Source organism: Apodemus sylvaticus, chromosome 10 (assembly GCF_947179515.1).
Source record: "Apodemus sylvaticus chromosome 10, mApoSyl1.1, whole genome shotgun sequence".
NCBI classification, from domain to species: domain Eukaryota; kingdom Metazoa; phylum Chordata; class Mammalia; order Rodentia; family Muridae; genus Apodemus; species Apodemus sylvaticus.
In genome coordinates this window covers 76,348,222-76,372,400 of record NC_067481.1, presented here as the reverse complement: position 1 = coordinate 76,372,400, position 24,179 = coordinate 76,348,222, and the positions used below count along the sequence as shown (strand labels likewise).

The window sequence follows — 24,179 nt, the reverse complement described above, 5'->3', positions numbered from 1 at the left end:
TGACTACTTGGCTGGGTAAGAATGATGAAGTAGCTCATCATTTCCTTTGTAGAAAGAGCCAGACTTCTTCTCAGACCGTGAAGAAGTCTTCAATCTGAGTTAAGTGGATTTGGTTTCAATCTCACCCATGCCTATCTTGCCTCATCTGAACACAGAGGTAGAGGCCCCCGGAGGCTCTGAGGGAGCACGATGTCTTGGTCATCTGCTGTCCAAGGGGCAAAGGAGGTCTCTCCCCTCCCTCTCTGTCTGCTTCATACTTTGAGTCACTTTCAGAGGTAATTTATGACACTTTGTCTCAAAATCATGATTCAGAGCTGTATTTATGATGAAGCCAGCTATTGCACTCCAATGTTTCATCTTCTAGAACTATATTTTGACTCCCATCGAAAAACCAAGGAGTAATTTACTGTTAGAGTTTGGACAGGAGTTGACTAAGGCTATGACAGAGTACAATGGAGAAGGGGTGGGTGTGTGCCCCTAGACATTCAGAAACAGGACAATGGTATCTCTGCCCTCCTCCTCCGTACTATCTGCATCAACTCAGGTGCTCAAACAGCACAAATAGTCTGGAAATTTGCAATATACCACATACAGACTTGGTAGAAGGTCATTGAATGATCAGTAGGCAGTTAATCCCCTGGTCCTCTACCCTCTTGGTTTTTAGAGACAGGGTTTGTCTGTGTAGCCCTGGTTGTCCTGGAACTCACTCTGTAGACCAGACTAGCTATGAAGAACTCAGAGATTCGCCTGCTTCTGCCTCCTGAGTGCTGGGATTAAAGGCATGTGGCACCATCACTCCACTGAGCTGGTACTTATATTAGATACATTTTCTGCTGCTGTGATAAAATACTCTGGCAAAACAATTTAAGAGAGAAAGAGTTTATTTTGGCTCAAGTTCAAGGCTGCAGCACATTGTGTCCGGGAAGGCAGAGCTGGTCAAATGGCATCTGCAGTCAGGGAGCAGAGGGAGATGACCACTGGTGTTTGCTTTCCCCATTTTAAACAGTCCAGGGCTCCAGCCTAGGGGGATGATGCCGTCCACATTTATGGGTCTCCTCATCTTAATTAACATAATCAAGACAATCCCTCACTGACATGCCCAGACATTTGTCTTCAAGGTGTCTCCAAGTCCTGTCAAGTTGAAAATCAATATAAACCACCACACATATACCTGCAATGTGTTGAAACATTTCCCATGAATAGGACAAAACACATCGCATCCTCAGAGACAGCCTTCTTTGCTGACAGCCTCCTTTGATGCATGCATGGTAGTAATGGCTTTCCACTGTGACTATTAGTGTTGAAAAACACAGAAATAGATTAAAGGCTGGGCTGAGATGGGGAACTGAGTTTTTCACATGACAGAGAGGTAGGGAAGTGGTCACCAGAAGTGGATGGCTCTATAGAGGGCATCATTATGGATAATGAGTTTGAAGAGATTACTTATTAATACCACTCACTTTTAGTGGCTGATTCCTGTGTAGAATAGTGATTCCTAGAAGCTGGAAGTGGGAATAGAGAGGCAGAGAGAGTTTGGATAAGAGGTCACAAAAGGGTTAAAGGGAAGGAGCAGGTTCTACTGTGCTGCAGTACAGCACAGAGATTCATGTTTAAAGTAACCTATTATGCTCTTTATGAGTAAGCAGAACAGAGACGCTCAGATGTGCCAAAGACTGGGAAATGATAGGAAACGTTAGACATACCCTGAATTGGTCAGCATCCACTGTATACATGTATCCATTTATTTGAACAATTCTTATCTATTAATCACAGTAATTTTGTGTGCTTAAGAATTTGGAAGTCAGGCTGGAGATGGCTCAGAGGTTAACAGCACTGAGTGCCCGTTCAGAGGTCCTGAGTTCAATTCGCAGCAACCATGTGGTGGCTCAAAATCATCTGTAGAGGAATCTGATGCCCTCTGCTGGTGTGTTTGTACTTACATAAAACAAACAAATGAATAAATCTTCAAAAAAAATAAAACTTAAAATAAAAGAACATGGAAGACTAACTCCCCGGATTCTTAATTTTTTTTTTTTTTTGAGTTTTTCGAGACAGGGCTTCTCTGTGTAGCCCTGGCTGTCCTGAACTTTGTAGACCAGGCTGGCCTCGAACTCAGAAATCTGCCTGCCTCTGCCTCCCAAATGCTGGGATTACAGGCGTGTGCCACCACCGCCCAGCTCTTAATTTTTTTTTTTTTATTTTTCTGTAATGTGCATTGGTATTTTGCCTGCATGTACATCTGCCTAACAGTGTCAGCTCCTTTGGAACTGGAGTTACAGGCAGTTATGAGTTCTAATGTGGATGCTGGGAATTTAATCCAGGTCTTCTGGAAGAGCAGCCAGTGCTCTTACTGCTAAGTCATCTCTTGAGATTTGATAATTATTTGCTATTTATTTGAGTAAAGTTGTTATGTGGTATCTCACAGATAAGTACAATTGAAGCTGTAAGTATACAACTATATGTATGTATTTGATGTATATGTATATATATTCTGGTATAAAGTGGATAAGGATAATTATGGAGCTTGAAAAAAATAATTTTACACAGTGCTTTGTCTAAGTAATTACCAAGTATCTGTGGAGATGTTATTATGAAAGTAATTTTTTATAGTTTATAATTTATTTTAAAACAATTTATTAATTTATTTTTATTGTATGAGCGATGATGTTTTGCCTGCATGTATGTCTCTGTGAGGTTTGAAGGTAACTGAAATTGGCATTACAGACAGTTGTGAGCTGCCATGTCAGTACTGGGAATTGAACTCAGATTGTCTGGAAAAACAGCTAGTGCTCTTAACTGTTGAGCCATCTCTCCAGCCTGTGAAAGTAATTTTCAGATGAGATTAAATTTTAAAGCAAGAGGCTTTTAATATGTCAGATGACCTTCTCTACTCCAAATGTCACTGTCTAACCAATTGAAGACCTTAGAGATAAATCAAAAAACAACAACAAAACCCTTGACAAATCCTAGGAAAGAGAACTTTTTATGTTTGGACAAAACTATAATATTAACTCTTCCAAAGATTTCCAGGCTGCAAGGCTGGCCTGTAGATACTGTGTTTGCCAAGTCTCACATCTGAGTGAGCCAATGAGATGTTGTTCAGCTTTTACCTTGCCACAAGAAATAACAATTTAATTAAAGCCCATGTTGCCTACAACCCGAATTCCAAACTCATCCGGTTGACTAGTGAAGGATATGGAATAAAATGTCTGTATCTGCATGGATCCTCAGGTGTGTTTACTGATCCATGCATTACCCAGCTCTCCCTGGAGGGAGGATGCTCATCATCCCATCTGCTGTGTAGCTATCATGTCTATAGAGACACCACCTCATGTGGAGATGTGTGCTGGGAACCAGTTCCCTCTACTTCCTAAACCCCAAAACTAATTAGTCAAGACAGAATTGTGACAATAATCTCTTGTGCACTATGTTAAAGCATCATCTGTCAATAAAGAGCTGAATCGCCCACAGAAAGGTGGGAGAAAACAGGTGGGACAACTCGAAGAGAGAGGAACTCTGGGAAAGAGTCAGGCTGAAGAGATTCACCACCAAGTTGTGGAGGAAGTTGAATGTTTGAAACTGAGAAGAGACAACCAGACTCATCTCAGACATAGAATAGTATAAACAGGTCAGCTTAGTTATAAACTAGTTGGGGAACAAGCTTAGCTAAGGTATAGGCATTAACGCATAAATAAATGAACCTCTGTGTCATTATTTGGGAACTGAGGCAGATACAGAAAAAGCCCAAATGGTTACAAAGTGTACTAACTTCTTCATCTTAGGAGAGTGTGGCACATCTTGGGGAATCTCCTTGGGACAAAAGATCCAAGTTTAATTAGATAAAGATATTGCAAATTATATGTATACAACCATATATTCTCATGATACTGTAATGGAAGACAATTCTTATACCGGAGGCAACTCTCTTCCACTCGCCACAATGATATTTTGTCTCTGAAAGAGACGAATCCTCTGGTCTTTCCCAGAAAGTGTTTGTTGCTTAAAAGTAGGCTTTAAGACCATGCCTGAAGCTATTCCAAAGGTTAGTGCCTCACAGATCCATCCCTGTTTCCCAGTATTCAGGGATGTCAGACATGCACGATCCTGGCTTCTCTGATAAAAACTCTTCCTTATTAAGGAGAGACTTGGCATCATTTGCTACAGTATCAATGAAGAGACTTTTCCAATAGTAAGTCTTTGTAAAGTAAAGGCCTGAGGCAAGTGGTCCCCCAGTAACATAGGAAATATATTCAATATATTTCAACAGTTTTTCTTTGAAGGACATGTCTTTGTTGTTTGTTAACAAATGGAGACACTTAAGATGTGCCTTAATTTCATTCACAGACACATTGAAATTCTTGGCAATATTTTCCAGTGAGGCTTCATCCAGCCCAAAGTAAGACCTGTAGAGATTCAAGGTCTCCTCCAATTTCTGTATTTCATTTCTGATTAAGCCCCCAAGTGGAATGGTGGTCCATGCTCCAGCCTTCAGGGCCTCCAGCCAGATCTTCTGTTTCAGGAAATCCCTCTTCCGGTCAATGACATTCTCAGTAACACTGTGCAAGGACATCATGAAGATGTGGCGCTTGTGGGCCGGGAGCTCACTGAGTAGTGTGGTCTCCAGCTTTGGGAAGTCAAAGTCAGACACATAAAACTTAGAGACTAAGAAGACTGGAGGCTGACTGGAGAGAGCCTTCTGAAGATGCTCTGAACAGTCATCTCTAATTTTCTTTAAGACACTGTCCCTATTGAAAGACTTAGGTTTACTTCTCTGTTCATTACTGACATCTTGATCTATCTTGGTTCGGACAAAGTAGAACTTTGTGTTCATTTTTGCAATGGCTTTGGCCAAATGTGCATCAATTTCTTTGAAGCGTGTGGCAGAGATGATAATGAAGAAGTCGTACTCACCAAACTTCATTTCTGTCAGATAGTTTTGTGGTGGGAAGGTAGTGGACCCAATGCCAGGCAGGTCCCATATTGTCACGTTGGGGAGCTTTGGGTGTGGGTATGGAGTTCTCTTCATGGTTGTCTCTACCACCCCAGTGGGGGCTGCACCTTCTTCTTTATCCCTCACTCCCCTCAGGGCATTTATAAAGCTGGATTTCCCTGTCCCTGTTTCTCCAGTCACAGCAATGTTCAGTGGGGCTTTGTCAATGTTTCTCAGAGCACGAGTAATTGTAGACAGTGCCCCCTGAAGGTTCTTATCCTCCAGATGCGATTCAATCAAGGTGATGGTTTCCTCAGAGAGGATTTTACTTTCTTTCTTGAAATTCTTAAAAAAATTTTCAAAGCTGAATGCCAAAAGTTGAGCCATTAAAGGAGAATGTTTGCTAGAGGAAGGCTTGCTTGTAGCTGTGTGCCATGGAGGATGCTGAAGAGAGAAGAGAAGAGAGACACTGTAAGTAGCAGTGCAACAGTGCAAGGCCTAGGAGTTTGTTCTTACAGTAAAGAGGGTCCTCAGCTGCTGATACCATTATTAGCAGAACACCTTCCTTTCTGCTCCTGGTTGCTGTTTTGATTCTGCTCTGCATGTCATATGCCCTCATTCAGCCCTTACCTTCTTCTGTGGTTTCCCTCCTCCTTTGTTGTCCCATTCATGATCAACTTATTCCATGTGGTTTCCTACACCAGTGTTTACTTCTTATTTTAAATTGTCTTTGAATTCTGCCTACTTCTATTAGAATTACCCATAGGTTGTAAAATCCTTAAGGGCATAGATCACCATATCAAAATCCTCAAGCAACATATCTCATGGAAAGGCTCCCTGCGTCCTTTGAGTGCTTAGGGTATTGCTTCCTAGGCCTCATGACCTCTGGTCCTTCAGCACACCCATTCCAGTTTCTCTTGCGTAGTCTGTGAATAAAGAGAGAAGGAACATGGGGTGGGAATGTGGAAAAGATTCTTGACATGCCCAACAGAGGGTTGGATACATTAATATATATGTGTAGTAAATTTCTTTTTAGTCGTAAACAAGATTGAGATTATGTCTCTTTGTAGGAAATGGGATGTGACAGTAGGTAGTCATATTAAGACAATAAGGCCAGTCTTAGAAAGAAAGATCTGTTTTCTCATTCCAGAAGCTTTGCTTTTGTATAGATACGTAAGTTATGTTGTAGCGATGCCATGAAGGTGGAAGTGAACCTGTCTAGGGGACAAAGGAACTGAGGGCAGATTCATAACATGCAATGTGTGCTTGTTTGAAACTTCAGAAATAGATGCTAAAAAGATTCATTTGAAAGGAGATGTGTCTCCATGCTATCCCTTATTTTGCAGCAGAAGAGGTAGGGAATCACCTGAATTATAAGCAGACTCTTAAGAAATTCCCTGTGTGTGTTCCTGTTTCCTAGTGTTCTGTTCCCAAACTTCAGAGAAACAACCTGCAGAAATGAAAAATCCCAAACCGGATATAGAAGAAAGGAAGGAAGGAAGGAAGAGAGAGAGGCAAACAGACCCTTTTATAGTGTCAGGCATAGCATACCTTGTTGTTGCCAGGTAATTGTGCGGCAGAGCATGTCTGACTGTTGGCAGGTAACTGTGGAGTGGAGCTTAGACAGAATGCTAACAAAAAGTTTATCAATACTGATATAAAAATACCAGAACTTCTGGATGAAGGCTATAAATCCATAGCCATATTCTTTTCTTTCAGTGTTAGAAACACACGTAGGACTTTCGAATTAGAGTTGGAACAGAAGGAAAATGTAGGCACTCAGGAGAGATTGGCTTCAGTTTGCTCTAATATTCTGGTGTATGAAGATTTCAATACAGAACTCCAGGTACACAGAATTCTATTCTTGAGTCATCCAATCATCTTGTTGGAGGCCATGTCACCACGAATAAAACTAAGGGAAAGGATGGCCTCAGTATAGAGCCCACTGTCACTAGGAATAACATATTAAATATCAAAACTCCCAGGGTAATAATTTGAAGATTTGTATGTGAAGCTGCAAGCATGTTTGCAGGTGCACACATGTATATAGTATGAGTTCCAGAAGGCTAAGGATCTCTGCCTCTCTGGTGCTGGAATGCCCACAATTAATTTACAAGTAGAAGCAATATTTAGAACTTCTGGTGATTGTGGCTACATAAATAAATTCAAATTCATGTACAATGCATTGTTTATACCCTACTATTTATGTCACAGTTGCTTGCAGTATAGGAGAGCTCCCGACTTGTGTGACCTTTGGAAATAATGGTTCTTGTACAGAGCCATATTGGGAGTCATACCACAAGGTAGGAACTTGACATTGGCCAAGGACAATCCCTGGCTTTGGGCATAATAGAGAAGTAGGTTAAGGCGGGAATTTTTATCCTAGGGTGGAGAAGCTCAGAGTGAAGGTTAAGCTCAACATTCCTCCAGGTCTACAAATTCCTGAATTAAGCAGGTGATCCACCCACCTTCCTGAACAGTCAAGCCAAGGACCTCCAGGTGAAGCTAGACAACTTCTGACTTCCGCTGGAGCTCAGCCAGGAGTCTGGGGGGAAGGGCTTGCCCAAACTGTTAAAAGGTCTGACCCCCCATTAAAGTTGGGGCCTCGATCAGTAAAATATTGTCCTGGCCTTCTTTCTTTTTGCCCCTTCCCCATCTATCCCTCAGCTTCTGTTCCAGCAACCAAGTTCGTAGTAGCTGCAGGCAGCTACGGAATACAACAGGTTCTCAACAATTCTGATATGGACTGAGCCAAAACTCACTAATTGCCACCAGAATAGTGATATGGCATCTATGCTATGATGGTAAGCTGGAAATAAACATAATATCACATCACAACCCAACCTCCTAAGATACACTTTTCTGGAGAATTTTCTTAATAAAGACATCCTAAGCCTGGCGGTGGTGGTGCACGCCTGTAATCCCAGCACTCTGGGAGGCAGAGGCAGGTGGATTTCTGACAAGGCCAGCCTGGTTTACAGAGTGAGTTCCAGGATAGCCAGGGCTATACAGAGAAACCCTGTCTCGGGAAAAAAAAAATCCAAACAACAACAACAACAAAAAGACCAAAAAAAAATAAAAAGACATCCTATATAAGTGGTAGTTATTTCCATTGAGAAGCACAAATTGCTACACAGAACACTATAACTATTCAAAATAGTGAAGGCAACACTGAGCACAAAGGATCACAAGTCTCTAATAAATGATCCTGAAGAGGGCTGAAGAGATGGCTCAGCAATTGAGAGGACTGGCTGCTCTTCCAGAAGTCCTGAGTTCAATTCCCAGCACCCACATGGTGGCTCACAACCATTGGTAATGAGATCTGATTCTCTGTTCTGAGTGTATGTGAAGACTCATATACATAAAAATAAATGTATAAATTAATATTTAAAAAGATTCCAAAGAGATTGAAGTAGATTAAATTCCTGTCAAATACTTTATAAATAAAGAAAAAAAATCTCAATCACATGAGAGGCGAGAAATATTGAAGGAGGAAATGTATCTGATAAGCGACAGAGTATGTATGACAAGAACATGAAGAAGGGACTTTTGAGGGTAAAAGGGAACTAGCTAGATAAGGGGGGCAGGGCAGAGGGCAGTAGGCAAACGAATGAGAACAGATAAGAATGAATGACAGTGTATAATGGCATACATGTATGGAAACGCCATAATGAAGCTCACCATCTTGTATGTGCACCTAAAATGTAATGAAATAGAAAAAAACCTCAATGAGATCCAAGGAAATCCTGATGAATGAAATTAAAATGAAAACATAAGATTTGCTGAGAAATTCGGAAATGTAAAGTTTTGAAAGAAATCTTGAAAGTTCATTTACAACAGACGCAACACACACATACCAGATAAGAAGGCAGAGTAAGAAGGTAGGAAGAAAGGAAGGTAGAAAGCAAGCAAGGAAGGAAGCAATCATTTCAATAAATAACCAAGGAAGTGAGATGTTCCAAAGCAGCGATGAAAGAAATCTCAAAGAAGGCGACAAAAGATGCTAAGATTCCTGTGTTTATAGTTCATAAAACTTTAACGATGTTAAAGTGTCCATACTTCACAAAGAGATCTCCAGACTCCATGTAATCTCAACTAAAACATCAATGCCATTTAGAATAGAACTGAACTGTGGAATCACAAAACTCACATGGGACCACAAAAGACTGCAAATAGTCAAAACAATATTGATCAAAACCAACGGGGCTAGGAGTCACTGCAATACCTGATTTCAAGGCATAGCACAGAGCCACAGTGACAAAAACAGCTCAGTTGTTGCATGAAGACAGGTTCATGGACCAACAAACTAATGGTGAGAGTGGACCCAGAAATATATTCATAACTGTGTAGGCAACAGAATGCATCTACAGTCAGTCAGTATCTCAGCAAGGCTTCCAAATGTGCACACTGCATGAAGGGCACATGGTTTGAAGAATGGAACTGGGCAACCTGGACATCAGGCAAGGCTAAACCTTGACCTTTACCCTTCATCCTATATAAAAACCAACCTTAAGTGGGCCAAAGAGCTTACATTAAGATGGAAACCTTGAAGCTCTTAAAGGAAAGGGGTCCACAAAGCATAGGAACCAAAAGCAAACTGACAAGTAGCATGCCATCTGACTGAAATACTTCTTAAATACAAAGCAAATAAACACCACAGTAATGAGATGATTTACAATGAAAAGCCTTCGAAGTGTATCATGTAACAGTCTCAACCAGAGAGACTCCAGGATGTCAACAGGTGCAGAAAATGGATATGAAAAAATTCATCAGAGTCACTTTGAAACATCTCAATGTAGTGAAATATAAAGGTGCTTCTAAAACAACTGTGGAAACACTAATTTTTCCCATGGACTCCTCCCAATATAGAGAGATGTTAGAGTTGAATGCACTCACCTTCTCTGTCAAAAGCTCTTCTTTACTGAGGATAATTTTAACATCACTTGCAACCTTGTCAATGAAATAATTTTGCAAGTGGAAAAACTTTGAAAAGTAAGGATTTCTAATGTACTTCAACAGTTTCTCTGTTAAGGATGTATCTGGATCATCCGAGAGCAAATGTGGAGACTCAATGTTTTCTTTGAGTTCCTCCAGTGTCATATTCAAATCCTCAGCGATGTTTCCCAGTGATGCCTCATCCAGGCCAAAGGAAGATCTACAGTCATTCAAAGTCTGTTCCAACATCTCTATGTCATTTTGGGTCAATCCCCTGAATGGTATGGTAGCCCATGCTCTTGGCATTATGGATTCCTTCCAGATCTTTTGTTTCAACATATCCCTCTTCTGGTCTATGATGGAATCTGTAACAATTGGCAGAGTGAGCATGAACATGTGGCGTTTGTAGGCCGGGAGCTCACACAGAAGGGTGGATTCCAGCTCTGGGAAGTCAAAGTCAGACACATGAAAGTTAGAGACCAAGAAGACTGGAGGCTCCTGGTGGGTAACTTCCTTGAGTATACTTGAAATGGTATTTCGAATCTGCTCTAAGATGTTCTCTTTATTGAATCTCCTATGATCACTCAGTTTTGCAACTATCAGATCAAGATCTGTGTGTGTTCTAACAAAATAGAAACTCCTATTCATTTGCACAATGAATTTGGCAAGTTCTGCATCATTATGTTTAAAGCGTCCAGAGGAGACAATGATGAAGAAGTCATACTCCTCAAACTTGATTTTCTTCAGATAATCATGTGATTGGAAGTCAGTAGACCCAGTGCCAGGCAGGTCCCATAGTGTCACACTGGGAAACTTTGAGTAAGTGTGTGGTGTTCTCTCAGTGGTTGTATATACCACTCCTGTGGAAGCAGCCGCACCTCCTTCATCAGGTCCCACTCCCTGTAGAGCATTGATGAGACTAGATTTTCCAGTCCCAGTCTCTCCCATCACTGCAATGTTCAGTGGGGCTTTCTCGATGTTGTCCAGAGCACTGCTGATTGCAGAAACTGTTTCCCGAAGGTTTCCCTTCTCTAGGGATGATTCAATGAAGGCAATTAATTCCTGAGACAGGATTTTTGTTTCCATCTTGAAATTTTGAAGATTTGTGCCAAAGCTGGAGGGCAAATCGGGATCCTCCTTTGGAGGGGATGTAGAAGAGGAAGTCTGACCCATGCCTGGGAAATGTCGATGGTACCTAAGGGAGGAAAGAACCAGGAACGTCAACAAATTAGTTCAGCAGAAACAACCATTGGAAGAACAGGGCCGGCCACCTCTGGATCGGGGGCAGCCTGGGCTACACGCCCCATCCCCAAGCAGTGCAGAGGGCCAGCGATGCATCCGGAGGCTGGCTGCAGGGAGGCAGCTTGCACTGGTGAGTCCGTCTGACCTGGCAGAGCGAGGATTCAGTCCGGATGCCTCTGGTGGGAGCCTTCCGGTCGCCACCTCTGGATCGGGAGCAGCCTGGGCCACACACCGGTCCCCAAGCAGTGCAGAGGGCCAGTGGTGCATCCAGAGGCCGGCTGCAGGGAGGCAGCTTGCACGGGTGAGTCCTGCATTGACAACAAGACCAACTAACACCAGTGAGATCTAGATGGCAAAAGGCAAACGTAGGACCATTACTAACAGAAATCAAGGCAATATGGCAGCATCTGAACCCAATTCTCCATTAACAGCAAGTCCTGGATACCCCAACACACTAGAAAAACAAGATTTGGATTTAAAATCATTGGTCATGATGCTGTTACAAGAACACATGAAGGACAAAAATAAATCTCTTAAATTCAGGAGAAAAATGATAAAAAGTTAGAAGCCCTTTAAGGGAAACATAAAAATCACTTAAAGAAATTTAGGAAAATATGGGTAAAAAGATAGTAGCCAATAAGGAGGAAATGCAAAAATCACTTAAAGAAATACAGGAGAACTTTGATCAACAGGCAGAAGTCATGAAAGAGGAAACACAAAAATCTCTTAAAGAATTACAGGAAAACACAAACAAGCAAGTGAAGGAACTGAGCAAAAACATCCAGGATCTAAAAATAGAAGTAGAAACAACTAAGAAATCACAAAGGGAGGCAACTTTGGAGATAGAAAACCTTGGGAAGAAATCAGGGGCCATAGACACAAATATCAACAACAGAATACAAGAGATAGAAGAAAGAATCTCAGATGCCGAAGATACCATAGAAACCATGGACTCAACGGTCAAAGAAAATGCAAAATGCAAAAAGCTTGTAACCCAAAACATCCAGGAAATCCAGGACACAATGAGAGGGCCAAACCTAAGGATTATAGGCATAGATGAGAACGAAGATTTACAACTTAAAGAGCCAGCAAATATTTTCAATAAAATTATGGAAGAAAACTTCCCTAATCTAAAGAGAGAGATGCCCATAAATATACAAGAAGCCCACAGAACTCCAAACAGACTGGACCAGAACAGAACTACCTCCCGTTACATAATAATCAAAACCCCAAATGTACTAAACAAAGAATATTTAAGGCAGTAAGAGAAAGAGGCCAAGTAACATATAAAGGAAGATCTATCAAAATCACACCAGACTTCTCACCAGAGACTATGAAAGCTAGAAGATCCTGGGTAGATCTTATGCAGACTCTAAGAGAACACAAATGCCAGCCAAAACTCTTAATCACCATAGATGGAGAAACCAAGATATTCCATGACAAAACCAAGTTTATCCAATATCTTACCACAAACCCAGTCCTACAAAGGATAATAGGAGGAAAACACCTATACAAGGAGGGAAACTTCACCCTGGAAAATGCAAGATAGTAGCCTTCTTTCATCAAACCCAAAAGAAGATAACTAATCAAATATAAAAGATAACATAAAAAATGACAGGAAGTAATAATCACTATTCCTTAATATCTCTTAACATCAATAGATTAAATTCCCCAATAAAAAGACATAGATTAATGGACTGGATATGTAAACAGGATCCTACATAATTGCTGCATACAGGAAATACACCTCAGTGTCAAAGACAAACACTACCTTAGTGTAAAAGGCTGGAAGACAATTTTACGAGCAAATGGTCTCAGGAAACAAGCTGGAGTAGCCATTCTAATATCAGATAAAATTGACTTTCAACCTAAAGTCATCAACAGAGACACTGAGGGACACTTCTTGATGGTCAAAGGAAAAACACACCAAGAAGAACTCTCAATCCTGATCATCTATGCTCCAAATGCAAAGGCACCCTTATTCATAAAAGAAACTTTACTAAAGCTCAAAGCACACATTGCACCTAACACAATAATTGTGGGTGACTTCAACACTGCACTTTCCTCAATGGACTGATCAGGAAAACAGAAACTAAACAGGGACACAATGAAACTAATTGAAGCTTTGGACCAATTAGATTTAACAGATATATATATATATATATATATATATATATATATATATATATATATATATATATATATAACATTTCACCCTAAAGCAAAAGAATATACCTTTTTCTCAGCACCTCATGGTACCTTCTCCAAAATTGACCATATAATTGGTCACAAGACAGACCTCAATAAATATGAGAAGATCGAAATAATCCCATGTCTCCTATCAGATAACTATGGAGCAAAAGTGGTCTTCAATAGCAACAAAAACAACAGAAAGCCTACATACAAATGGAAACTGAACAATACTCTACTCAATGATACCTTGGTCAAGGAAGAAATAAAGAAATAAAAGACTTTTTAGAATTTAATGAAAATGAAGACACAACATACCCAAATCCATGGGACACAATGAAAGCAGCGCTAAGAGGAAAACTCATAGCCCTGAGTACATCCAAAAAGAAAATGGAGAGAGCATACACTAGCAGCTTTTAATGACACACCTGAAAGCCCTGGAGCAAAAAGAAGAGAATTCACCCAGAAGGAGTAGAAGGCAGGAAATCATCAAACTCAGGGCTGAAATCAATTAAGTAGAAACTAAGAGAACCATACAAAGAATCAACAAAACCAGGAGCTGGTTCTTTGAGAAAATCAACAAGATAGATAAACCCTTAGCCAGACTAACCAAAGGGCACAGAGACAGTATCCAGATTAACAAAATTAGAAATGAAAAGGGAGATATAACAACAGAAACTGAGGAAATTAAAAAAATCATCAGATCTTACTACCAAAGCCTATACTCAACACAACTGGAGAATCTGGAGGAAATGGACAATTTCCTAGACAGATACCAAATACCAAAATTAAATCAGGATCAAATAGATCATCTAAGCAGGCCCATAACCCCTAAAGAAATAAAAGGGGTCATAGAAAGTCTCCCAACCAAAAAAAGCATGGGACCAGATGGCTTCAGTGCAGAATTCTATCAGGCTTTCAAAGAAGACTTAACACCAATACTCTTCAAACTGTTCCACAAAATAGAAACAGAAGGAACACTACTCAACTCATTCTTTTTTTTTGTTTTTTTGTTTTTGTTTTTTTTTTTAAATTTTTTTATTCGATATAATTTATTTACATTTCAAATGATTTCCCCTTTTCTAGCCCCCCCATTCCCTGAAAGTCCCGTAAGCCCCCTTCTCTTCCCCTGTCCTCCCACCCACCCCTTCCCACTTCCCCGTTCTGGTTTTGTCGAATACTGCTTCACTGAGTCTTTCCAGAACCAGGGGCCACTCCTCCTTTCTTCTTGTACCTCATTTGATGTGTGGATTATGTTTTGGGTATTCCAGTTTTCTAGGTTAATACGAAGCCACAATTACACTGATACCAAAACCACAGAAAGATCCAACAAAGAAAGAGAACTTCAGGCCAATTTCCCTTATGAATATCAATGCAAAATAAATAAAATTCTTGCCAACAGAATCCAAGAACACATCAAAATGATCATCCACCACAATCAAGTGGGATTCATCCCAGGGATGCAGGGATGGTTCAATATAAGGAAATCTATCAATGCAATCCACTACATAAACAAACTCAAAGAAAAAAAACCCCATATGATCATTTCATTAGATGCTGAAAAAGCATTTGACAAAATTCAGCATCCTTTCATGCTAAAAGTCAGGAATTCAAGGCCCATACCTAAACATAGTTAAAGCAATATACCGCAAACCGGTAGCCAATATCAAACTAAATGGAGAGAAACTTAAAGCAATCCCACTAAAATCAGAGACTAGACAAGGCTGCCCTCTCTCTCTCTCTCTCTCCATATCTTTTTTTTTTTTTTTTAACTTTTTTTTTTTTGGATTTGGTTTTTTTTGAGACCGGGTTTCTCTGAATAGCCCTGGCTGTCCTGGAGCTCACTCTGTAGACCAACCTGGCCTCGAACTCAGAAATCCACCTGCCTCTGCCTCCCAGAGTGCTGGGATTACAGGCGTGCGCCACCACTGCCCGGCTTTCCATATCTTTTCAATATAGTACTTGAAGTTCTTGCTAGAGCAATTAGACAACATAAGGAGGTCAAAGGGATACAGCTTGGAAAGGAAGAAGTAAAATTATCACTATTTGCAGATGATATGATAGTATACTTCAGTGACTCAAAAAAACTCCACCAGAAAACTCCTACAGCTGATAAACAACTTCAGCAAAGTGGCAGGTTTTAAAATCAACTCAAGCAAATCAGTTGCCTTCCTATACTCAAAGGATAAGCAGGCTGAGAAAGAAGTTAGGGAAATGACACCCTTCACAATAGCCACAAACAATATAAAGTATCTTGGTGTGACTCTAACCAAACAAATGAAAGATCTATACGACAAGAACTTCAGGTCTCTGAAGAAGGAAATCGAAGAAGACCTCAGAAAATGGAAAAATCTGCTATGCTCGTGGATTGGCAGGATTAATATAGTTAAAATGGCCATCTTGCCCAAAGCAATCTACAGATTCAATGCAATCCCCATCAAAATCCCAACTCAGTTCTTCACAGAGTTAGAAAAAGCAATCTCAAATTTATCTGGAATAACAAAAAACCCAGGATAGCTAAAACTATTCTCAACAGTAAAAGAACTTCTGGGGGAATTAGTATACCAGACCTCAAGCAATACTACAAAGCAATAGTGTTAAAAACTGCATGGTATTGGCACAGGGACAGGCAAGTGGACCAATGGAATAGAATTGAAGACCCAGAAATGAATCCACACACCTATGGTCACTTGATCTTCATCAAAGGAGCTGAAAACATCCAGTGGAAAAAAGATAGCCTTTTCAACAAATGGTGCTGGTTCAACTGGAGGTCAGCATGCAGGAGAATGCAAATTGATCCATTCTTATCTCCTTGTACTAAGCTCAACTCCAAGTGGATCAAGGACCTCCACATAAAACCAGATACACTGAAACTAATAGAAAAGAAACTGGGGAAAACTCTTGAGGACATGGCCACAGGGGAAAATTTCCTGAACAGAGCACCAATAGCTTATGCTCTAAGATCAAGAATTGACAAATGGGACCTCATAAAATTACAAAGTTTCTGTAAGGCAAAGGACACTGTCAAAAGGACAAAATGGCAACCAACAAATTGGGAAAAGATCTTCACCAATACTACATCCGATAGAGGGCTAATATCTAATATATACAAAGAACTCAAGAAGTTAGACCCCAGGGAACCAAATAACCCTATTAAAAATGGGGTACAGATCTAAACAAAGAATTTTCACCTGAAGAAATTCAGATGGCTGAGAAACACCTTAAGAAATGCTCAACATCATTAGTTATTAGGGAAATGCAAATCAAAACAACCCCGAGATTTCACCCCACACCAGTTAGAATGGCTAAGGTCAAAAACTCAGGAGACAGCAGGTGTTGGCGAGGATGTGGAGAAAGAGGAACAGTCCTTCACTGCTGGTGGGATTGTAAGATGGTACAACTACTATGGAAATCATTCTGGTGGTTCCTAAGAAAACTGGACATGACACTTCCGGAGGACCCTGCTATACCGCTCCTGGGCATATACCCAGAGGATTCCCCAGCATGCAATAAGGACACATGCTCTACTATGTTCATAGCAGCCTTATTTGTAATAACCAGAAGCTGGAAAGAACCCAGATATCCCTCAATGGAGGAATGGATACAGAAAATATGGTATATATACACAATGGAGTGCTATTCAGCAATTAAAAGCAATGAATTCATGAATTTTTTAGGCAAATGGTTGGAACTGGAAAATATCATCCTAAGTGAGGTTAACGCAATCACAAAAGAATACACATGGAATGCAATCATTGATAAGTGGATATTAATTAGTCCTGAAGCTCTGAATACTGAAGATACAATTAACATATCAAATGATTCCCCATGAAGAAGGAAGAAGAGGGCCCTAATCCTGGAAAGGCTTGATCCAGCATTGTAGGGGAGTACCAGGACAGAGAAAAGGGAGGGGGAAAGATAAAATGGATGGAGAGAAGAGGACTTATGGGACATATGGGGGGGGCACTGGGAAAGGGGAAAGCTTTTGGAATGTAAACAAAGAATATAGAAAATAAAAATATATAATAAAAGACAACAACAACAACAACAACAAAAAACAGCAAAAAAAGGAAGAACAGGGCCCAGCATCTCTACCACATTATAAATAGGGACTTTCTTCTCTTTAATTAAATATGCACAACTGAACAACATTTACTCTTAGGTTTACCTTAAGATTTTGCCTTGACTCCTATTCCTTAACCTTTGAGTATCTTCTTTACAGTGTTTTTAGTTCTTCAAGAACAAATTCAAGTCTGTAACACCAGCATTAAGGAGATGGTGCAATGGATCACAAGTTTGAGTTTAGCCTGAGCTATGTTACCAAGATATTGTCTGGAAAAGAAATTACCCAAGTTCATATTTTTGTCAGTCTCTCCAAATAAAGTCATATTATGACATTCACACTGACTTTCAGGTTTTCAGTTTTACTTTAATAATTGACATGAATGGTGGCAAATTTAATTGGAGAGCTCAGCTCATGGTCAGAAGGAGTAGTCTCAAGGATGTGGGAGACTCTTGATCCATCCTCTTGGGTTACCTGTGACTTTGATATCTAAGAAAGTCCTTTCATTCTTAGGTGCTGAAAATTTTTTGCTTTTCAATCAAGACTTTGGTTGTGGTGGTCATAGGCACTGGAGGGAAAACTACTACTGTTGTCTTGTAAAATGGGCATGATATGTCCATCAATTTGCCATCTACAAAATTATGAATGTCTGTATCCATAAATTGGTATGCCTGTTAATTTTGGTTATAGAAATTGCTCTGTATAGTAAGAGTACCTTTAAAGAAATTCATAATGGTCAAAGAATTGAGCATAAATGACTTTTGAATGCTCAGCCATAAATATGATACCCAAATTTCTACTTCCAAGGCTTAGTGGGATGCAGAAGAGACAACGGAAGTGGCGTGAGATCTGGGAGGTGGGTGAAATATTTTGACAATGTAAAAATTACTGAAACAATAAAATCCCCAAACATTCAATTAGTGAGCTAATGAGCTGTAGAGACAAGTCATCAAGAGACTCAATGAAATGGCTAGCACATACTTGAAAATTTACTTGGTATCCTGAGCTATCAGAGAAAGGGCGATTAAATTAGAATGTTACCACCAAGAAACCACCACCACCAACACATGTTGAAAAGTAGAACCATATTCACTGTTAAAAGTTTCTCCAAAAAAAAAAAAAAAAAAAAAAAGTTTCTCCAGTTCCTTCAGAAATTGATCACTGTCCCAGGTACACTCACTACTCACTTCTACCTGAAGGACTGTTAGTCAACAGATGACACAGATGCAAGCACTTCCGTGGTTATAGCTGCTGTGTTGATGGTCGCTATGAAATCAGTTCAGTGTAGAGATTTATATGCAGATGAATGGACAAAGACCTTATGGTACACATACACAGTAAGGTTCTATGCAGTTGTGAAGAAAAATGAAACCATAACATTTTCAGAAAAAATTAGTGTAACTGGAAGTAGTTGTTCAGGGAAAAGAATCTGGATCTCGGAAACACAAATAGCACATGTAGTCTTTCACAGGCTGAAGCTAAACTCACAAAAATGTGTGTGCATGCCCCAAGAACATGACCTACAGAGACAGAGCTCTGCTTATGAGTTCAAGGTCAGCCTGGTCTACAAAGTGAGTTCAAGAACATACCGGGCTGTTTTATAGAGAACATTGTCTTGGAAAGAGAAAACAAAATACACACCGTCCAAAATCTTTTGGTGTTATTTTCCCTAATGGTAAGTTGCTGGAAGACTAAGTAGTGGGGAAAAATGTTGCTATGGCCTGGGAATCTATTGCCTGTGTATCCATTCATTTTATGCTATTATGGGTAAACTTTCTCATATGCTGTTGTAACTGTTACAAGGAAACTGTCTTATGTGCTGTTACTAGGAACTTGTCATGCCTGAATTAACTGTTAATCCAAAGTCTGTTATATTCTATGCTTTATTGTTCTTGGAAACCAGTCACAACAGAGGCCAATTAGACCTGCTTTATATAGTTAGCCACAATAATCTTCGAGTGGAGACCTCCCTGGGGATTGATATCCTCCTTTCTGCCATGTGAGTGGGTAACGGACATCCTGGAGGGCAAGTTGGGACACAAATGCTAGGCAAGCCAAGTCACTCTGCCACAGTTCAGTAACCCAACCAATGAGGACAGGATAAGCATGCCACAAATATATGTTTTCTAGGAAGTCTCCTATCTTTAAATACAGATTAGTGGAATAATTTTGCACAGAGATTTGTAGATTTCAGGGTTCAAAGCTCTGTATGAGTCTTGCTCGAGGTTAGTTGACTCCCAAGTGTGATCTGTGGCACTGACTGATCAGTCCTGAGGCAAATTCTCCATAAACTATACCTGGCTGACTGACACTGGGGTACGGTGTGGTTTGTGGGGCAACTCCTAGACACCAACATAAGTAAGTGTTGTAGATTTGCCTTTTAATAAACCCCAAGTGATGTCTCATCTTGTTGTTCAACTTGACTCCATCTGGAATTAAGTGAAACCCAAGTAGTTGGGCACACCTGTGAGACATTTTTCCACATTGGGTCATTTGAGGTTGGAAGATCTACCCTAAATCTGGGCTACATCTTCTGGTGACAGACCACGTAAAAGGACATGGAAGAAGGAGACTTGTATTCTTTGCCTGCTTGCTCTCATTTGCTCTGTCAAGTTTATCCATTCTGCTGCTGAGGCATTCCTTCACTGGTATCAGAGCCCACTTCTTAGGGTTTCCAGTGTACACTGAAGGCCGACTGTGACAATCAGCCTCATGGACTGAGTTCTCAGCCTTTCCTTCAAGAGGCATCTACTGTTTGACTGGCCAGATCATAGGTGGTAAGGCACTCTGATAAATCTCTCCTTTAATGCATGTAGATTATTACTACCAGTTCATGGAAATCAAAAGCTCCTGTCCAGCAAAGGAAACAGACAAGTAAAGAGACAACTTGCCAGACGGGGTGAGATCCCTGTCAGCAATTCATTCAATAGAAGATTAATGTTCAAAATATGCAAATAACTTAAGACAAATCCCTGATCAACAAGAAAACAAACAGCCCAATCAAAACCTGAGCTTGTAACTGAACAGAGTTCTCAGAAGAAGAAATGCAAATGGCCAAGAAATAAATATTTTTAACTCATTCAGCATCCTCAGCCATCAATACACGCAAATTGTAGCTATTTTGGGATTTCATCTCACCTGAGTCAGAGAGGTTTTCATCAAGAGAGAAAAGGGCAACAGATGCTGGTGTTGATGTAGGGGAAGGGGAGTCCACATTAGCTGCTGTGGGGTTGTAAACAAGTGCATTATCAGAGACACCATTCCTGAGCATAGCCGAAAAGGACTGTATATACTAGCACAATGATACTGGGACATCATGCTCATTACTTCTCTACTGACAATATCTGGAGATGCAATCAGCCTAAATGATAAGTGGATAATGAAAATGTGCCACAGAGACACAATTGAGCTGGATTCATGCAGAAATATAAGTGGAAGTATATAATTATCACAAAACTGGCAGAGCTACTAAATGTTCACCCAATGTCAGAAAGGAAAACCTGATGTTCTCTCTCATATATAGATTTCAACTTTTCATTTTTAGGTATATACATTTATGTTGTTGGAGGTGTTTGCAGAGGCCAGGAAACCAGAAGGGGGCCCATAAGAGAGATAAAAAATAGCTTTTGGAGGGATAGATAGTAGCATAAATGGGATATACAAGTGGTTGGGGGAGTAATGAGAACTGAGAAGTTTGAACAGAGAGGACAGCCAGAGAGGCACAGGCCTGGATGTGGTGGAGCCAACCCAAACCCGTATGTATGAACAAGCTATGAGAAAATACGCTCCTTTCTCAAGTTCATAAAAAACAAAATAAAGTTTGAACAGAGATATCCTGAGTGGGTGGATGAAGCTGTTCACAGAAGTCAAAGACTATCCAGTGGGAATCCTAGAACCAAGAGTGGGCTACTTCCCCATGTCTGCTGATTATGAGGCTCCTGAGCCCTACCCCCCAAAACAGTCAAGGTATTTTTAGTGCTGGTTATGTTGATAATGGCTTCTCACAGTTCACTTCTAGAAGAAGAAATAGCAGGGTGTGTTCTGTGTAGAATTTTATCCTCCTGTCATAAATAAAATAGTTCCAGTATAGCTGGGTGTGGTGGTGCATGCCTGTAATGTCAGTCCTAGGAAACAGAGAGGCAGAGGCAGAGGCAGAGGCAGAGGCAGAGGCAGAGGCAGAGGCAGAGGCAGAGGCAGATGGATCTCCTTGATTTAGAGGTCAGCCTGACTTACAAGTTCTCTACCAGCTAAAGGCACATCAGTCTCAACCAAAACCAAAACAAAACAACAGAAAGCTACAACAATCCTCCACCCCCAAGAGTTTCCCTCTTTGACTCTGAGGACCGTGGTCACACAAGCTACCTTCTTTCTCCAAACTCAAGCTGACATCAGAAGACCAACAGACCCAGGATGTGAGGGTGATAGAGACGTTTGTGGTTGGAGTGCTCTGTGGTGCAGAAGACAGAGAAGGTCCTTTCTGTGAACAACCCCCGAGTGAAATAAGCCTCAATCTAAGTTCCTCTGCCCTGGTGCCTGGAGACTACCGTTGATACCACAGTAAGCAGGGTTTCCGGTCAGGCGGCACTTAGAACCCTTCACGTACCTGCTCCTGAGCTGTGATGCCAGTGGCCTTCCTGTGTTGTCACCTCTTCTCTGGGAGCAAGGTCACTGGTAGCTCTCCATGGAATCCTCTAAGCTGGGAGGTTCAGGAAACAGAAGGATGCAGTGTTGGTGTCTTGGAGCTCTGGAGAGAAGAACAGCTGGGAAGTGAAGTTAGATGTTTTCAGATTTCCTTCCAGATCTCGGTCCACACAGTCTTTGCTCTCTGCTCTGCAGTTCCTAGATCTGAATCCTACCTGCCTTGTCCCTGAAGGGAGGGACTCTGGTGAGGGGAGGTTTTGCTTTCTATTCCCAGACTGAACTGTCTGGTTTACACAGTCATCTGAAAAGGTTTCACTTCCTTCTACAGAGAGGGAAGTGGAGCTCTGCTGAAGTGGCCAGTTCCAGGGCTCCCTAAGTGCTCTAGTGGGTACTTTAATAGCCTAGCCCCGTGTCAAGGCTTCCATCTCCCCCTGACCATTCGGCTTTCCTACCTCAAGACCCTCTTTTCAGATGATGTCATCTATGGCTGGGTCAATACTGACTTTCAGATCTAGTGAGCCCATGTTTCAAAGACTGTAGGCACTTGCTGTAACCCTGCCCCTTGCTTATTCTGTTGACACACACTCTCTCTCTCTCTCTCTGTCTCTCTCTCTGTGAGTGTGTGTGTGTGTAGGTAGACGTGTGTGTAGATGATGTTGTTCCTCTGATATCATTCTCCTTATTTTGGGACACACATACTCATGGCCAGGACGTCACCAATTAGGTAAGGGTGACTGACAAGGGAGCTTCAGAAATCTGCCTCCCCCCTTCCTCAGTGCTGGAATTATAAACTCTCTCCACTATGCCTGTCTTTTATGTGGATTCTGGGTATCCCATTCATAACTTTCTCTTTGAAAGACAGTTACTTTAACAATTATCTCCCTAGCCACTCATAGAAAAATCCATGTTGATGGTGAACATTATGTTTAATGTGTTAAGTTTACTGTGCTATATTTTGTAAAAACAAAATTATTTTTATCTTGTATAAGCCATGAGGAAGTTGCTTCTACTTTGAAAGTACTCTGTCAGCTGGCCGGATGGACTATTTCCTAGTGTAGTTGGGCCATCCTTTAAAAATTGCTAATTGCTCAAAAAGTTTTCACTGCCCCCAGATAATCTTACAAGGTAATGAGTCACAGGATTAAACAAGCTAACTGCTAAGCCCTGCTGGTTTATGCACTGCTTGGATGGCTTAGGGCTTTCCTAGAGGTCTGTTACAGAATCAAGGCTTGCCTACATCCAGATAAAATATGAGTTAATTTGATCCTCAAAATAATAACTGTGGGGGCTGGAGAGATGGCTCAGCGGTTAAGAGCACTGACTGCTTTTCCACAGGTCCTGAGTTCAAATCCCAGCAACCACAGGGTGTCTCACAACCATCCACAAAGTGATCTGACACCTTCTTCTGGTGTGTCTGAAGACAGATACAATGTACTTATATATAATAAATAAATCTTTATAAAAAGTAACTATATAATTTCCCTATATAATTCTTTGGGTAACAATAGCCAGGACCTTCCCTAGAGAATTTGCTCTGGTTTGGTCTTGGTCAGTCTCCTTTTTAATAAAATAACTCTATTTTACTAAAACCAAACCTCCAGTTACTCTAGTGACTGCCTGAATGACTGCAGACCCATAGTATCACAAAGGAAAATGCTGGAGCAGGGAAGAGTACTGGATTAGACTCCTGTCCCTACAGTCTGTGCCTGGTGTGGTCAGGAGTGGGGTTGGTGAGGGTGGCTTCCAATTTAATGCCACCGTGGAGTCATTTTGATAGAGAGTGGACTTCTGCATGGAATCAGAGACAGGTACTCACAGTGAAGATGGAAGAAAATTTCTCATCAAAACACAGTGCAAGGGGCAGGGAAGTTGAGCCATGGTGCTCTCAGAGGTTCAGGGCAGCTCTGCAGTTCATAAACCTACAACTCCTGGCAAGATCTTACTAGAAAGGAGGGAGAGAGAAGCAGGTTGGAAATGTGTGTGTGTATGTGTGTGTGTGTGTTTGTGTGTGTGTGTGTGAGAGAGAGAGAGAGAGAAGAGTGAGAGAAACACACACACACACACACACACACACACACACACACACACACACACACAGAAGGAGGGCTCAGCATGGGCAGATAAAACCAGAAGCACTGAACCTGACTAGTTTATCTAGAACTTCCTTGCCAGAGTAAG

At 40.9% G+C, this 24,179-nt stretch overlaps 1 protein-coding gene across 4 annotated transcripts; it reads right to left on the bottom strand.

Moving 5' to 3' along the window:
* Positions 1-863: 863 nt before the first annotated feature.
* LOC127693477 (uncharacterized) lies at positions 864-22,288 on the bottom strand. 4 transcript variants are annotated; one of them, XM_052194376.1, is made up of 3 exons: positions 21,964-22,288; positions 9,827-11,060; positions 864-5,374 (listed from the first exon to the last, which is right to left on the bottom strand). In XM_052194376.1, the coding sequence occupies exons 2-3, from the start codon at positions 11,036-11,038 to the stop codon at positions 4,052-4,054; spliced, it is 2,535 nt and encodes an 844-aa protein (XP_052050336.1). In that variant the 5' UTR covers positions 11,039-11,060; positions 21,964-22,288; the 3' UTR covers positions 864-4,051. The 4 variants fall into 4 exon arrangements, with proteins under 4 accessions (XP_052050336.1, XP_052050338.1, XP_052050337.1 ...); XM_052194378.1 differs by lacking the exon at positions 21,964-22,288 and adding an exon at positions 21,723-21,744; XM_052194377.1 differs by lacking the exon at positions 21,964-22,288 and adding an exon at positions 20,499-20,583.
* Between the last annotated feature and the right edge of the window lie 1,891 nt (positions 22,289-24,179).

Excerpts from the sequence above, each read along its gene's own strand:
- LOC127693477 (XM_052194374.1), bottom strand. The coding sequence starts at position 11,374 with ATGCACCACTGGCCCTCTGCACTGCTTGGGGACCGGTGTGTGGCCCAG. Across the intron at positions 11,061-11,252 it reads CTGAATCCTCGCTCTGCCAG|GTACCATCGACATTTCCCAG; the intron begins GTCAGACGGACT and ends TTCCTCCCTTAG. Across the intron at positions 5,375-9,826 it reads AAGAGCTTTTGACAGAGAAG|CATCCTCCATGGCACACAGC; the intron begins GTGAGTGCATTC and ends TTCTCTCTTCAG.